Source organism: Copadichromis virginalis, linkage group LG7, assembly GCF_057382275.1.
Source record: "Copadichromis virginalis isolate Kocher_CV1m ecotype Utaka linkage group LG7, C_Virginalis_male_GT1.1, whole genome shotgun sequence".
Lineage (NCBI taxonomy): Eukaryota > Metazoa > Chordata > Actinopteri > Cichliformes > Cichlidae > Copadichromis > Copadichromis virginalis.
Window position 1 is genome coordinate 23,621,228 of NC_140624.1, and position 16,485 is coordinate 23,637,712.

A 16,485-nucleotide genomic window follows, 5' to 3' on the forward strand; every position below is an offset into this window, starting at 1 on the left:
GTACATCAGACATTATTATTAATATTATTATTATTGCTACAACAGCCAATTGCTTTTTGGGCATTTATTTACCAATAGAGACAAATTCTATATCCTTTTTTTTTTTTCTGATGAAGGTAACTGAAGACTGATGAGAGGTGGAATATATTTTAGTGTGACGTATCAAAGACACTATTTCACAGCACAGAGGGGTCCAAAATGTATAAACAGAGTAAGGGGGTCACTTTCTTGTAGTGGCAATGTCTTTCTATGCAGCTAAGGTGGCTACAGCTAATATGGAGTCCAGCAAGCCAAAGAAACAAATTAAATTCCTTCCAATTTTAAGCTAACTTTTATTAGATGCCATGCTGACTGTTCTTGCTAACAATAAGTATAACAAAGAAGAAAATTTATGTAACTTATTAGCAGCCATGTTGAAAAAGAGAGAGTGTTAATTGAAACCACTGCTGTGAATCTAAGCAAAGAGCAGCTGCTGTCACCTTTAAAGCCTTCAGGATGCGAGTATTTGATGATGAAACATGGGTTTTCTGTGGAGTCTGAATTTAAGGAGATATATGAAACTTTAGGAATTTTAATTACAATACTGATGCACAAACATGGACCCAAACACTGTTGTTACAGTCATTACTTTGATCCATGCAGACAGTTGTTAAAAGAAAAGCAATCTGCACTTTTACCTGTTTTCAAATTCAATTTCATATCAAAAGTGTGTTGCTACCACAAAGGTGTGAGCCATCTAATCTGATAGCAACCAAAATGCTATACTTCCCAACGTACAGTTTGGCAAACATGATGTATACGCGGTGAGAAAGGTAAAACTGTGTGACGGACCACAGACTTGCCAAATATCACTTACAACACTTGCTGTTTTTTTTAACAATATTTTTTGGCAATACTGAACAATGTGAGAGGTAGAGAAATGTAAACCAAAAACCAAAACCAGAAATGCTTCTGAAGTACAGTGTTGTTTCATGAAAATAACAAGACTCTGAAATGTAACAACACAGTCAGGTTCGGTAGTGAAATGTGTGTTTTTGACTTCTGGGCTTGGAGAAATCCACGTTTCCATAACCCATTGTGCCAGTAATGTTTTCTGACAAAAAAGTAAGGCTGGTTCAAGTCCCTGTTGCATTTGATTTGACCAGACTCCCAAGGAGCACAGCTTCCTTTCGAGTCAAGGCAGGTGGATGGAGCAGACGATAGGAGCGTGGAACGATTTCCGGTGGGTTTGTTCATGATGGAACATGGCAGTGGTGGTGGGGCAGTGTGTGGTAGGGACAAAGCCCTGAGTGCAGGACAACAGTGCATGCTTTATTTTTCATAAACTGGCACATGCTCTATTTCTATTAAAAAAAAAAATCATATATATATATATATATATATATATATATATATATAAGTGTGTGTGGCACTGGGGCCTAAACATTTTTGTACAAAGTCAGAATCTCCTGTTTCTGTAGCTGAAAAATAGGACTCTGAAAGGTATTCACATTTATTTGTATAAATTTCGTCCTGGAAAATAAAAGATCCACTCCACTCCTCAGTTTTGTAAACATTTATATATCAAGTGACATGACTTAGACAGAGGAAGTGGAAATGGGAACAGCTTGGATTCAGTCTGTCGAGTTTCTTTCCCGTTTACTCTTCCTGGTGCAGCTCCTTGATTTCAGGCCACCACCACTGCCCTTCAAAATCCACACCTTTTTGTCCAGTCTTCTAAACAGAAGAAGCACTCAGGGCTGTCTTCATCACCCTTCACGGCCAAATATTCCCAAAAGTGCAACATGCGAGATGCAGGCAAAGTTTGCCATGTGCTTAGGAGCTTCCAGTGAAGAGTGAAGCGTAAAGAGAGGACAGTAGACCCGGCTGGCCAATACTGGGGTGGAAGCCATTAAATTCGGCTTACCCTTCTTGTGAGAAGGGGGTGGATAGCTGGTGGTGGACAGGGAGTGTAAGGAGGTGGCAAGGGACCAGGTTTGATCCCCCGGGTTCTCATGTAGGACAGGAACTGGTCGGGAATTTCAGCCAGCACTTCTTTAGCCAGACGGGCCATGCTGAGGATGTGATTTCCTCGTCGGTCAATGTAGTCTCTGAAAGGAACAAACTGAGAGGGGAAGCAAGAGGAAAGGACACAAGGAAAGGAGAGAACAGGAAATGAAGAAATCAGATATAAGTAATGTAAAGAGAAATAAGAGGCGGAGAGTACAGAATAGGAAACATGGACATTGAGAATAAGAGAATAGTAAAGAAAATGACAAAGATGAAAAGATAAGACAAATGAAGACAAAGAGGAGAGGAGAGTATTGAGAGTGGAGAGATATTTTGCTGCTATTGTTAATAATAATCATCATTACCATTGCATTAATAATATGCATTATAATTTACAGTATTGATATTGCATACAGATGTTTAAACATCTTGGTACCCAATTAGCCTTTATTACAGGTGCAGTTATAACCACTTTAAACTGTTGGCTTGAATCTATAATCTTAAATGCTTTTGAATGGTTGTTATAATCTTAAGTGTGTATGTGCTGATTCTGTTGATTTTGAGTACACTTTGTACAGAGTCAGAGTGACAGGAAACTGTAGGCTTGCAGAGCGTTTGCAGAAATGAAACCGAAAGCAGAATCTAACTGCAGGTTATTCTGAGGAGCTGGTTAGACGAGGCTATGTGAATAACTAGGGTATTCAAATTGTCTGTTATACTTTTATATTCTTTTATTAAGCTTTCAGTAGAGGTTCTTGGTTAAAACATTTATTCAATTTATATTACATCTATAGTTTTAGTAAAAGGTTGACAGTGGCCTCTGTTTGACTGTGAGCGTTAGTAGGTGAGAGGTGACACAGAGTGCCACGTAAGGTCGTGAGATATCATGTTTGCTTGTAATTGTGGGCTTGCAGAAGTGCTCGCTCACTGCAAAATCATTGTCTGCGGTTTTGAAGAAGCGCTAATCAGAAAGGTTGACAGGAAACATCTGTTATGAAGATGAAGACAATGTTCTTTTAAACTGTGTTAAAAGTCATTTTGGTTTTGATGTGACCTATGTATGAAATGTATCTGTGACGTATGAAGGGGCGTCATTAATTCAAACCCTGATGCTATAAAAATCTGTGTATGCTTTGATTAAGTTGAAGATCAATCCCTGTCTGCGTACAGAGTGGTCTTCCCACGCGTGTATTCATTAAAATCAATTGTTTGACCAAGCTCTTGTTGGACCATGGTGGTTTTTACTCTCCTTCCTCAATATTTGAACCTTAACAAGAGGAAACAAAGAAAAGGTGAATATAGGAAATGAGAGGTGGACAAAAAACAGAAAACGCTTATGCAAAATTATGAAAAAGAAAGCAAAAGAGAGGAAAACAAAGAGAAAAATATTGCACGTAGAGGAAGAAATAAGGGTCGAGACAGCGGAGAGAAGACAGAAAAACCAGCAGACTCAGAACAAGAGCACAGTAGAAGGTCAAGCACAATGACCCTTTCCCATTAATCATAAATCCCACATTTCTCTCAACACTTTCTGCTGAGTGAACAGCCTTCCAGCCAGTCAGCCGTGTCTTCGGGAGTATTCTGTACCTGAACAATGTCCCTCTCCGCGTATCGTCCTTGGGATGAGATCCTCTCTTCGTCCCCATCCAGCTCAATCATTTCTGAGGAGGGAAGTGCATCAGTAACACCCCGTCAACGTTGCGGTGAGCAAACATGACACACGGTTTTTGTGTTTCAACCTGCCAACGTCATTAGCATGCCACAGGCTTACACTTAGAGTGTTGATAGTCTCAAATGGGCAGGAGTACACAGAATTTGCACGGCTGAGCGTGAAGCCACGGGGCCGTGAGTTACACGTAGCTGTGCGCATAAGAGGAACGTGCCCGAATACATGTAAGCACAGCCAGCAATGAGCACCACAGGGACATAAAGCGAATGCGCACTCTGACTTCATATCCGTGCTAATCCCGTTGACTCTGCAGGCTCATTGCTCCCCGTGAGTGAGCTTGTTTTTCTTTTCTTTTTTTAACAGAGGACTGCTCTGTGAACTGTAAACACCAATGTTTCAGGGAGAAAACACAGCAGAGTGATGTAGCCCTTGCGCATTTAAAATAAAGAAGAAGAAGAATGGAAAAAAAGGAGTGCTACTGGACTGAAAAGCGAGAATTTACCCTTTACCTCGGCTTCTGTGAAGGAGGAGAGGGAGAATTAAGGGGAGGGTAAGCGGAGGAGTGAAGAAAAGAAAAGCTGCACGAGGAAGGGCTAAACCATGTGGGAGACAAGATAGGAAGCAGAACGAGGGGTGAGGGCAAAAGATTACTGCATGCTTTTAGACACACACGTATTTGCACACGGACACACATTCAGCCTGCTTACCATCGAATTCCGCTGGTCCAACCCCAACTATTATAATAGACATGGGCAGAGACGAGGCCTGTAAAGGGTGGAAAGTGACAGAATAACCACATCAAAGGCGGCGAAGAAGCAGCGTTCATTCTTTTCACCATTTGCTATCTTAAACCGTGCAGGCTGCCAGTGAAATAGGCCTGCAAATTACCAACTATACATTAACTGTTACAGTCCAAGGAAAGGAAGCTCTATAGAAAAAATTAAATACCATTGTTAAGGCAGACGGGGCCTTACGTCCTTACTCTGCAGCCGGTTTTATAAAGCCCCTCGCCTGGCGAGATCTACGGTTTCTAATTTCATGCATCTGCAACCTAAATCTCTCGAAGCTTGACAGCTTAATAATGACTCCCATTTACATCTTCCTCTGCCCTGAGCTGCAGCTGAACTCCAGGCCTGCATAGCAATATTGTTTATTAAATCTTAGTTGAGTGGGACAGCAAAGTACAGTTGGATTGATGAAGGATGAATGAAGCTTTTTCAGTGTTTCATAACTTCCCGGGTTATTAGACGGACGCCCAAATTGCTTGAGATATGAAGGGCATGGATCCTCCACGGGCTAGTAAATAATTACTCTCAAATCTCACTTTACAATAACATTACGTCACACGGGGGGCAAAGTGGAAAAAGAAGCAGGAGAGCGGATGCGCGTTGAGGCCGTGCGGAGCATTAAGCCCAAGCAGCCGAGGCTCCAAATATATGAGCTCGCCCAAAATCGTTACACACATTAACTCTGATCACTCTAATTAGAAAGCAGAGTTATTAGAGCTGAACATAGCAGCGTTGGGGGTGGGGGGTGGGGGGGGGGGGGGGGGTGGGGATAAGGGACGTGGTGGTGACCAGACTGACCCTCTCTTCCATTACTTCCCTCATTAGTAAAGATGAGAGACAAAGAGAGGGAAGAGGCAAAGATAGCAGCTGCACTGCTTTTTGCCCTCTCGCTTTCATATTAGATGTTTGTTAGTTTATTAGGCCTCTATTGGGGTTTTAATCATACCTTCAGGGTTCCTTGCAAGTTCTACAGTAAATTAACTGAACGATTATAAGCACACATTTCACGGACTGCTACAGTAGATCACGTTTAGTAACCCACTGTGTGCTTACCAGTTTAAATAAGTTGAAAAACATTTTAAAATATACATAGACCAGAGGTTAAATGTGAAGTGCTACTGTACATTTACTATGGACTCCTTGGTCTGCGCCATGTCTGTGATCACGCCATCAGAGATGATGAGCAGGATGAAGTACTGTGAGCCGTCTGTCACTGCCGAGGCATACCTGGTGTGCAAAGAGATGATGTGTCAGAGGTCAGGCGATCAAAAAATGACAAAAAACTGCCCCAAAAATCAACTTCTGGGTTGAAAAATGAAGTGAAAGTCAAAGCGCCACAAACTGCAGTTCCTATAATTTCCACATGAGGTCGTCTCCAAAAGCTCCTCTGTTAAAGTCACCAAGTTGAAACCATGATGTTTGAATCGTGTCACCCTTTATAACAACTGCATGTAACTGCATTTACTTTTTAGTACCATATGAATACTAGTAGGCCTGAAAGTTAGGGGCATGGCCATTTTAACAGGTATGCCAACACAGAGTCTAGTTAATACTATCCCAGCCTCACCTCTGTTAATTGTAGCCACTAAACTGGAGACTCATAAATGGCTTGCTATGTCCTGCTTCAGTTTCGGAGAATAAACCTATACAGTTTATGGACAATGCTTCTTACATAACCAAGCTAACTAGCATAAGCTAATAACATAGCATTTCACCATGGTAAATGGCCTGTATTTGTATAGCGCTTTACTAGTCCCTAAGGACCCCAAAGCGCTTTACACATCCAGTCATCCACCCATTCACACACACATTCAAACACTGGTGATGGCAAGCTACATCGTAGCCACAGCCACCCTGGGGCGCACTGACAGAGGCGAGGCTGCCGGCATGGCATCCTAACTGTAACTGCAAGATGCAAAATGCACTTCCATCATTAACAAACTTGATTTCTTTATTTTTAATCCTGTTGGTATTTCATTAGCATTTTTTTCATCTGAAGCTGATTAAAGTTTTAATATGTACTGCACTTACCAGTTTATGTGTCAGAGGGAGCAAGTTTATGGAAGATCCAATTTTATGAGAGCACAATATTAACTTGCTGGAGCAGCCCTTTAAAATCCCCCTGTCTCAAGCCCCACACATTGCCCTCAGCAATCACCTTATTAGATAAAATCTCATATTAGGTTATTATCCCTCAGAGATCAATAAAATTATAATCTTATTTTATGGAAGACAACTGGACCGATTACAGCTGCGTGTAGTTGCCAGGCCCAAAAAAATTACGTAAAAAGTGAAATAGGCATATTTGAAGGGCATGGCTACACTAATTAGTTTGAGGTTTGGGGTATTTAACACACAAAGCGCACAAAAACTGGTTTTCATTCAAGTATTTCACACCTATTCTCAATGAAAGCCAGACTTTTTTCTAACGTTTTTTGTAATCACAACATTTCTAAATATTACATTTCAATGAAAAGTATTTATTAAACTTTTATTAACACATTGTGGAGCAGGGAAATTATTTTACTGCTATTGTTAAATAATTGTCATCATTACCATTGCATTAATAATATAATCTGGAGTTTATATTGTGTTTAGAGGTTTAAACAGTGTGTCTTTCAGAAAGGCTAAAAGTAACAGGACAGGAAACAGGCTTGGAGAGTTTTGCAGAAGTGGAAGTTATTTTGAGCAGCAGGCTAAGACGAGGCTTTAACAATGTAACAGATAGCTTTAAGAAGGCCTTAAGCAGTTATGACTATTTTATACACAATGCATATCTGTGCTTATTTGAGTTGATGTTCAGGTTCATTAATGGTCTTAAGCTTCATCTAGTGAGAGTGTCTAGATGATCCATGCTGAGGGAAAACTAGAACATAGAAGGAATTGCAATACATGCTTACAAAACACTTATATATCAGGTCATTTCATATTAAGCTTTTAGTAGGGGTTTTTGATTAAAACATTTATTTAGTAGAAGACATACACATAGTCTCAGTGAGCCTCTGGTCTGGTGAAAGGTCAGAAGTGCAACAGGTGAATTGAGAAAGAGCATGTGAGGTCGTGACACACACACATGAGTTAAATTTATTTAGAGGAGAGATTAGTCATGTCTGGTTGTAACTGCAAAAGTGTCTCGGTAAAAGAGGAACCGTCCTTGTTGTCTCGGCAAGAAAGAGGAACAATTTACTTTAAGACAAGAACGGAAAGTACCAGCCATGAAAATAGAAGATGATCTTCTGGGTGAAAAGCCATTGTGGTGTTGATCTGATCTATGTATAAAATGTATCTGTGACGCATGAAGGGGCGTCAGTAAATCAAACCCTGATGCTATAAAATATCTGTTTATGCTTTGATTAAGTCGAGGACTACTGGCTGTCTGCGTACAGAGTGTCTTCCCACACGTGTGTAGTCATTAAAATCATTGTTTGACCAAGAGCTTCTGGACCAAGGGTGGTTTGTACTCTCCCTCCTCAATTTTGAACCTTAACATTTGGGGGCTTCGTCCGGTGGTTGAGGAGGGAGGATTGGAGGTTTAGATGGAGAAATTTGGTGGTCTCTGAGGTGGTCTGACGGGCAGACATGAATTCCAGTGGTCGAAGTGAGTGGGCATAAGCCGGCTTATCCAAAAGGTAAGGCACTACCTGTTGAATTATTTCCAAAGTGTGCCAAATTGGACATGATAAGATTTAAGTCTACTCACTGAAATTACTGGTGGATGTCTGTTTTGATTTTGATGAAAATTTCATGAGTTGAAGCAGTTAGAGTTCTGCTAAGAAGAAATGAAAGCAGTAAAGTCTGCTAAAGCAGTTAGAGTCTGCCAGGAAAAGTTTAAATACTGGGTTGAAGTCCCAAAGAAATTGAGTTAGAGTCTCAAGTAGTTTGGTAGGGTATTTGGTCATTTTGTGGGTTAAAGTCCCGGTTGGTCATTAGGTCAGACCTTTGTTGGTCAATTTGTGGGTTAGAGTCCCCATTGTCCATCAGGGTCGATCTGCCTCAGTTATACACTTGTTTTGGGTGTTGATTGTTGTTTCAAAGTATTATAAATTATTTTAGAACGGCAGTTCGAGTCTGCTAGGAAGCGCAGAGCCCGGAGGTTATGCTCCCTCCTTGTCGTGGACGCGCGACATTGACCTGTCGGCGAACAGGGTTAGTTCAGTTTGGCTTAACTGTGGGGTACAGGGCATCCTGGAATGAAGCTAGGAGTTAGAGTCTCCTTACCGTTTGGAACGGTACCTGCGCTTTTTTGGTCAGAAGAAGTTGGACTTTGGGCGTGTAACTTTAACTTAAAACTTCAGGGAAAGCCTTGGCTGTGTAATGCCAAAAATAGAGCTTCAGGCAAAGTTTGGGTTGGTTGACGCTTTTAAATTGAGTTAGGGACTTTAGAGATGAGGCCAGAAACTGTTGGACAGATACTGGTTAATTGGTCGCAAAAAACTCAGGGAGTTTATCTGCTGGGCGGTTATTTTAAATTTGTCGAAATTGTGTAGGCGCTAAAGCTGACAGATCTGACAGTGGTTGTAAATATAAGATGTCTTTGTAATATAAAATAAGAGATCTCTGTGTGAAAGGAGTCTGAGGCAATGCTGGAGCTATTTTTAGACGGTGTGTGTGTGAGTGAAAATGCAAATGAGTAAGCAGTGAACTGTTTAAGCCACAGTTGGTTTTACAAATACTGCTGCAAACATTGTTGAGTGTGTGTTTAAAATGCCATTTATGTTTATTAGAGGACTATAAATAAAGTTTTGAGTTGCCGTAGGGGATGTATAGTAATTGACTGAAGTTGGATGTAGATATATAAATATATTGAGTGCACTGTGTATACTTAAGATTAACATATTACTTTCAGTAGTAACTTCTCTCCAGCAATAGTTGCTGGTGTGTTTTATTTTTTCAATTTCTTGTGTGTGCGGTGAGAATTAATGGAGGTTTCAATTTTTCGTTTGTTTGTTTTTGACTTGCTCTTTTTGATTATGACAAGCATGTCTAAAATACTCTTAGGAAAGTGTGTTTTGAGTTATATTCCTCAACTCTGGTCACAGTTTAAGTGTGTGAATGCGGTGACTAGAAGGTTTTAAATGATGAATAAAGGTGTGAGAGGTATTTCTTTGGTGATGTCAAGTAGGATGTTTTAAAGTTTGAGTTTCTTTTTCTTTCAGTTTAAAAACACATAAGTACATACACTTGGTACACCTGTTTACTCTTTTACTTTATTAAAACAGACGGTGTATTTGAGTTTGAATTTCAGTAATTGTATGTTGATATGGTAATTTAGTTTATGTTAGGTGAAGGAGATGTCCATCTCTGCGTCTTGCAGGATTGAAAGTGAAAGTTGAAGGTTGTGATGTGAATGCTGTGAGTACTCGATTTGAATGATTCTGTGTGATGTGTACAAAACACTAAATAATAATAACACTATGAAAGTTGATAGTAGAGTGAGTACAAGGTGGTGTGTGAACAGAGGAAGTCTGAGAGAGAAGTGTGTGCGTAGGCAAAATGCAGAGTGTGTGCGTGAAATAAGGGTGTATTGTTTTTACATCAAGGTTTAGTAGAACTAAAGTAGAACGTCACAAACAAACAAAAGAAGGTAAAATGAAGAGAGAAAATAACTGACAATTACATTAATGAATAGAAAACACACATACACAAAGTGCCATATGTGAAATTATTCTAGGAAGGAATCAGAAGTGAGATAGTTTAATATAAGATGCAATGAAGGAAGCAGCTTATACTCCTTTAATTTCCAGAGCCAGTGTGTTCCCTCCCCTGCCCACTTGGGCCCCGTATCAGGCGAGTATGGAAGGCTGGATAGCCCATGACGGGTAAGATCCCACCTCGAAACCCTGGGACAACCTAAGGCAGGCACAGCCACGATTACTCGGCCTCACTCAGTCCCGGTGAGCTCAGACTCACGGGTGAGATGAAGTGAAGAAGACGGGACCTCAAGGGTAAAGCCGCTGGGCTGAGGCAGAGGGGGAGAGTGGCAAGTGGAGCCCTAACTTCTGGCTGAGGACAAGGAATGCTGCTATTTAAGGTAGGAAATCAGAATTTGGGTTAGTAAATTTGGGAAAGAAACTGACGGCTTAAGTGGAGAATTATGAAGGAGTCTGACACACTGCAAAAGCAAAATATGCAAATTCACACACACAAACAGAAAATGCATTAACCTTATAAAGACAAGACAAGCTCATGGAGTTTAATGCATAGGCACTGATTAAACCTGGCTAAGAACACAAACATATGCAATGAAGAACAGCTTGCTATTTTGTATGAATGATACAATGGTGTGAATGTTTAATAAAATGCATTTGAGTTTGTAATTGAGGAATAGAAGAAGCCATATGACAAAGGGAGTGAGTTATGTAAACAAAAAGTGATTAAAGTAGTTTTAAAAGAGTGACTTAGGAGTGCTCTCTCGTACTGAGTGATCAACACTAGTGATCACTGTAGAAAGAAATAAAATGATTTAATGAGTTGGGAATGTTTAAACATATGTTTCTGTTGTTACAGCTTTTTGAGAGATGACTCAGTATGCACATTAGCTGGAGTGAGTGGTGACGTAGGAGCTTCCTGTATGTGTGTGACTGAGGAAGTGACTTTCAGAAGATGAAGCATGGCAGACAAGAGAAGTACAGATTTGGGTAGGAAATTTATAGTTTAGTGATAGGTTGTTGTAAGGGGGGTTATGTTTTATGCTGAATTGAAGTATGTTACAGAGCATAAGGGGGTGATTTTTGTGTGCAAATGGTGTGGTTTTAATGAGACTTTCGGTGTATTGAGGAGGTGAAATTATGTGGTGGCAAAACTTTTGTGTGTTTAAGGTTGTTGAGGTTGTTGTGGTGATGGGTTGATTCTGTCAGTTAGGTTTGGGTTGTTGTTTTTGTTTTTAATAGAGGGAGTTTTAGGAAACATGGACATGTCTAAAAATTGGGCCCATTATTTTGTAACAGTGCACTTAAAGAAAACCTGTCAGGTGATTTTGTTTTGTGTTCTCATGAGCTAATAATCAGCTCTATTTTTTCATTTCTGTTTTAAGCAGGCCTGCAACAGTGAATAACGGCGCTGAAAATTCTCGGGAGGAGCAAATATAAGGGGGCTTTCCAGATTTCAATTGGCTGAGGAGAAAGCTACCTGGGGACTATTCAGGTCGTAAGTCCCTGTAAAAAGGATTTTATGCGAGTCAATCCAGTCCAAAAGCATAAAGAAATATTTTCCTATGGAAAATAAAAAATGACTGAGCTCATTTTGCTGAGGGTGGAGAAGTTGCGCGGGAAGCTCCACTATTAGCAAAAATATGGAGTGAATGTGTGAGTGAATGTGAGGATGAATAAATGTGGACAAACAATTTGTTTTTACCAGAGAAAATTTCTGTTCTGTTTTGTTGACTGGGGTTAGATTATGGGATTATAGTATATTGTTGGGAGAAGGCCAAATGTTAAAGGGGAAACATTTTGATGTAACTCAGTTACCATTAATTGTAGAAACACATGACTGATAATTGTTCTGTTTTAAGTTTATTTTTATGATATAGATTGGAACATGAGTGGGGAAAACTGAGCATTTTTAAGTTTTGTATAGTATCTTGACACATGAAATGTATCAAGATAAAGGGGGGTTTAGGGTTTAATAATTTAATTGTTTAATAATTTAGGATCATTTTAGGACCTTTTGGGTTTTTGATCATTTGGATATGGTAAAACTGAAACTGTTATTTTTAAGTTAAGGTTAAAGGATTAAAGTGAACTTGTCACGGTTTGCGGGGCAAGCCATGTGGAGTTGTAGAAATGGACCCAAAAGGCGGCAGCTCTGGTGCAGGTGAATATTTATTTACAACGGTGGGCACAAAACAGCACTGGTGGAAAAACAAGAAACCGGAAACCTAAACTGGGTAAGCTAATAACACAAACCAGAAACGAGGATGCAGGGAGGTCCGGGGAAATACACAAGAGACGCAGGGGCACAAGGGGGTAAGAGTCACAAAGGGAAAAACACTTAGGGAACACCACAACAGGACACCTCAGAAAACATGGCCTAAATAAGGAGCGAAAATACAAGGAACCAAGAATACTGGACCAACATGGCCCAGGACCATGACAGAACTGAATCCTGTTTAGAAGATACAATGCCGGTTTTTCAAAGCTGTGAATAAATCTTAGAGGGAAAATTAGTGAGGGTTGAAGGAGTAGAACAGGTTTGATTTCTTTTTGATTTCTAGAAGTAGTGGTTATAATGTAAGCTTACACATACAGATATTACATAGGAGGTATTTTTAGGATAAAGGGGAGAGCTTATAAATAGAAATGATTTTTATACATATTGCATTTTTTGATATGAGTTATTGAAGTCATTGAAGGATTGCACACGCTTACAGACACAGAGTTAAGAAACACACATGACAGTATTGATTCCAGGCAAAAGGCCTCAAATTCATTTAGCTTTTTGACTGAACTTAAAGAAGGACCAAAGAGGAAGGAAAGCATATGTTTTGGTTAAGTCTGATAAATTAGAATTAGAAGGTATTGTTAAATTAAAAGGAGCAAATGAAATAAAAAGGCTATACCAAAAACAGGTGATAACATAGGAAATGTGAGGTTTTAAAATGAAGTTAACACATAGGAGTTGTTTCAAGGCAGCATTTAGCTATGATGAAATGTATACAGGAGTAATTGCTTATATGCTTAAACTTAATTGATTAAAGTGGTTGTTTTCTTTTGGATCTTTTAGAGTAGAGGAACTTGCAGCAGCGACAATTTGTGCACAGGATGTTGATGATCAGATAAGGGAAAAATAGAGCGAGCAACCGGACGTGAAAGCAGGGCTTAAAGAGTTTTAAAGGGATGAGTAATGTTGAAGAATATATATAAATATAAGTCAATAAGTTAAGAACATAATTAGGATCAGGCTTTTGATTACAGAGTCCCAAAAAGGATAAGTTAGGGAGATGCAGGAAAAGGTGTTTTGTTTCCTTTGCAGAAGATCGATCTCGGTAACCACAGGAGGGGCGAGGATCCTGGAGATCTCAAGGCCTGCTGAACCACCAGAGAGGGACCGAGAAAACCTAAGCTTACACATGGAGTGTTCTCGAATGGGAGCTGGTTGAGCCAGAGGACGGCTAGAGAGGGTCTGAGCGAGGACACAATGTATTGCGACCTCTGGTGTTCCAGAGGTCGAGAGAGGGAGTGTGGAGCAGGGAAATTATTTTACTGCTATTGTTAAATAATTGTCATCATTACCATTGCATTAATAATATAATCTGGAGTTTATATTGTGTTTAGAGGTTTAAACAGTGTGTCTTTCAGAAAGGCTAAAAGTAACAGGACAGGAAACAGGCTTGGAGAGTTTTGCAGAAGTGGAAGTTATTTTGAGCAGCAGGCTAAGACGAGGCTTTAACAATGTAACAGATAGCTTTAAGAAGGCCTTAAGCAGTTATGACTATTTTATACACAATGCATATCTGTGCTTATTTGAGTTGATGTTCAGGTTCATTAATGGTCTTAAGCTTCATCTAGTGAGAGTGTCTAGATGATCCATGCTGAGGGAAAACTAGAACATAGAAGGAATTATTTTCTTCTTTTTTTGGGGTTGTATGGAAGCCCCAAACGCAATTTCATTGTTCTTGACAATGACAATAAATAAATAAATACTAAATACTAAATACTAAATTGCAATACATGCTTACAAAACACTTATATATCAGGTCATTTCATATTAAGCTTTTAGTAGGGGTTTTTGATTAAAACATTTATTTAGTAGAAGACATACACATAGTCTCAGTGAGCCTCTGGTCTGGTGAAAGGTCAGAAGTGCAACAGGTGAATTGAGAAAGAGCATGTGAGGTCGTGACACACACACATGAGTTAAATTTATTTAGAGGAGAGATTAGTCATGTCTGGTTGTAACTGCAAAAGTGTCTCGGTAAAAGAGGAACCGTCCTTGTTGTCTCGGCAAGAAAGAGGAACAATTTACTTTAAGACAAGAACGGAAAGTACCAGCCATGAAAATAGAAGATGATTTTCTGGGTGAAAAGCCATTGTGGTGTTGATCTGATCTATGTATAAAATGTATCTGTGACGCATGAAGGGGCGTCAGTAAATCAAACCCTGATGCTATAAAATATCTGTTTATGCTTTGATTAAGTCGAGAACTACTGGCTGTCTGCGTACAGAGTGTCTTCCCACACGTGTGTAGTCATTAAAATCATTGTTTGACCAAGAGCTTCTGGACCAAGGGTGGTTTGTACTCTCCCTCCTCAATTTTGAACCTTAACAACATTCACAAACAATGATAATATATATTAAAGAACACACATTTATACCTGTATTTAATTACATACTAAGGAGGAGTAATGCTTTATAAATGATTAAGTAAACACTAATGGCTTACTAATGCTTATTTGTATGTGATTATTATAGCGTATAACATGTTACTTGCAGCATTAAAAGTTAATATAGAAACCCAATTAATATACAAAGATAAATACTTTGAAATATAGTTTCATGCAGAACAAGTTTATTACATTGACTTCATAACAGTTAAAAAAATACTGTTAAACATGATGGATTCAGCCAATGCCTGCAGAGGTTTTCGTTATATGAACCAAAACTTTTGAAGTGATGTGCCATGGCATTTTGAGACCATACATTAAACAACACTCTTAGGTGAAAACAGTCAAGCAATTAGTGATTTGACGTGACTTGATGCCACTGTTTCTAAGTGCCATCTTCCTGGATTTCAGTCAGATGCTCCACACAAGTGAGGAGTGAACAATGCATCTATTCTCAGGCTGAGTGGGCGGACGACGCTTGCAGAGATGGGATTTGAAAGCCGATGATGAAAGGGGGGGGAAAGTGCTTGTTACAGTCAATCTTGAGGATCATGAGACAAGATCTGGCAATAGAGGATGTCAGGTGGGAGTTGGAAGACACAGAACTAGGAAACAGCACGTAACTTTCTATCGGTGATTTTTTTGTGTGAATTGAGTAAGTGCAGCTGACAGCTTCTTTCAGTATCTGCTAAAGGTATTACTTGTTTTAAATATTTGAAACCTTTAGAAGAGCATATTTGCTGATCCAGTGAAAAGTCAACTTGGTATGTCTCACGCTGATCTGGTTTCGAACTCTTTAACACTGAAGCATAGGGAATTTTCTATTTATGGCTCTTGGGATGGCCAGAAAGGGATTTATCTATTGTATATCTGTGAAGCGGTAGGAGGTGTGACATTTACTGTTATTCACAGCAGTGGCGCCAGCAATCATAATCCTGTATGCACTGAGCTTATAAATGTTATTTTAAAACTATGTTCAAAAGAACAGTTTAAGAACTTTAAGTCTAATCTTTGGATTCAGTAAATGATTCAATCGATGGCTTTTTGGAAAAAGAAAGGAAACTACTCTATACGATAATTATAGTTATACATTAAAAGATTTATCGGGCGATTAAAATTTGAAAAAAATAAATTAAATTCAAGCTTTTCTGTAAATTTCAATCATTCTGAATACTAATCAAAAACTTTATATGCTCAAATATTTGTCTTTATATGACTTTACAGTAAGAGCGTGAATGTTTTTCTTCATTTTTTGTATCTTTACCAAATTACAGATCCTGATTCATTTTGATGGTGGCAATGACCAATAACATATTCAGGCTTTTATCTTTGATAGTCTGACGCAGATTTCAATGTGCAAAAGAATAGCCGTAAAGAGGGTTGATGAACCATTTTTTAAAAAGATATATCCAGAAAAGTATTAGAACCTAAAATTTTTACAGCACTCATTATATATGTTTTAACAACTGAGTAGGAATAGTAGTAGTGGTATGCCCGTGTTTATTTCAGAATGATGGAATGAGCCGACCATCATGAAATTAGAAGTGATGCTGAGCCTTGTATAGACTTTTGACAACATGGAGATGCAGAATGAACTTCGAAGTTGATTTCAATTATTTTTTAATTTATCATCTGGCTTTTTGATTGTATAATGTAGCAGCTTGGTTTGGTGTTATTACTACATATAGCTGATACTTTCTGTATTGCTGCTAAATAAG

At 39.1% G+C, this 16,485-nt stretch overlaps 1 protein-coding gene across 2 annotated transcripts in view; it reads right to left on the reverse strand.

Annotated features, from left to right (window-relative positions):
- Positions 1-1,408: 1,408 nt before the first annotated feature.
- The window catches only part of LOC146705057 (copine-8-like), an 89,270-nt gene continuing 74,193 nt past the window's right edge, over positions 1,409-16,485 (reverse strand). The window contains exons 17-20 of one of the 2 annotated variants that reach the window (XM_085462596.1): positions 5,571-5,673; positions 4,366-4,423; positions 3,577-3,650; positions 1,409-2,104 (exon numbers count right to left, since the gene is read on the reverse strand). In XM_085462596.1, the coding sequence (XP_085318722.1) occupies positions 1,892-2,104; positions 3,577-3,650; positions 4,366-4,423; positions 5,571-5,673 (448 nt within the window). In that variant the 3' untranslated portion in view covers positions 1,409-1,891. Of the gene's footprint in view, positions 3,257-3,576; positions 3,651-4,365; positions 4,424-5,570; positions 5,674-16,485 lie in introns of both variants that reach the window. The other variant, XM_085462597.1, reaches the window with a different exon arrangement.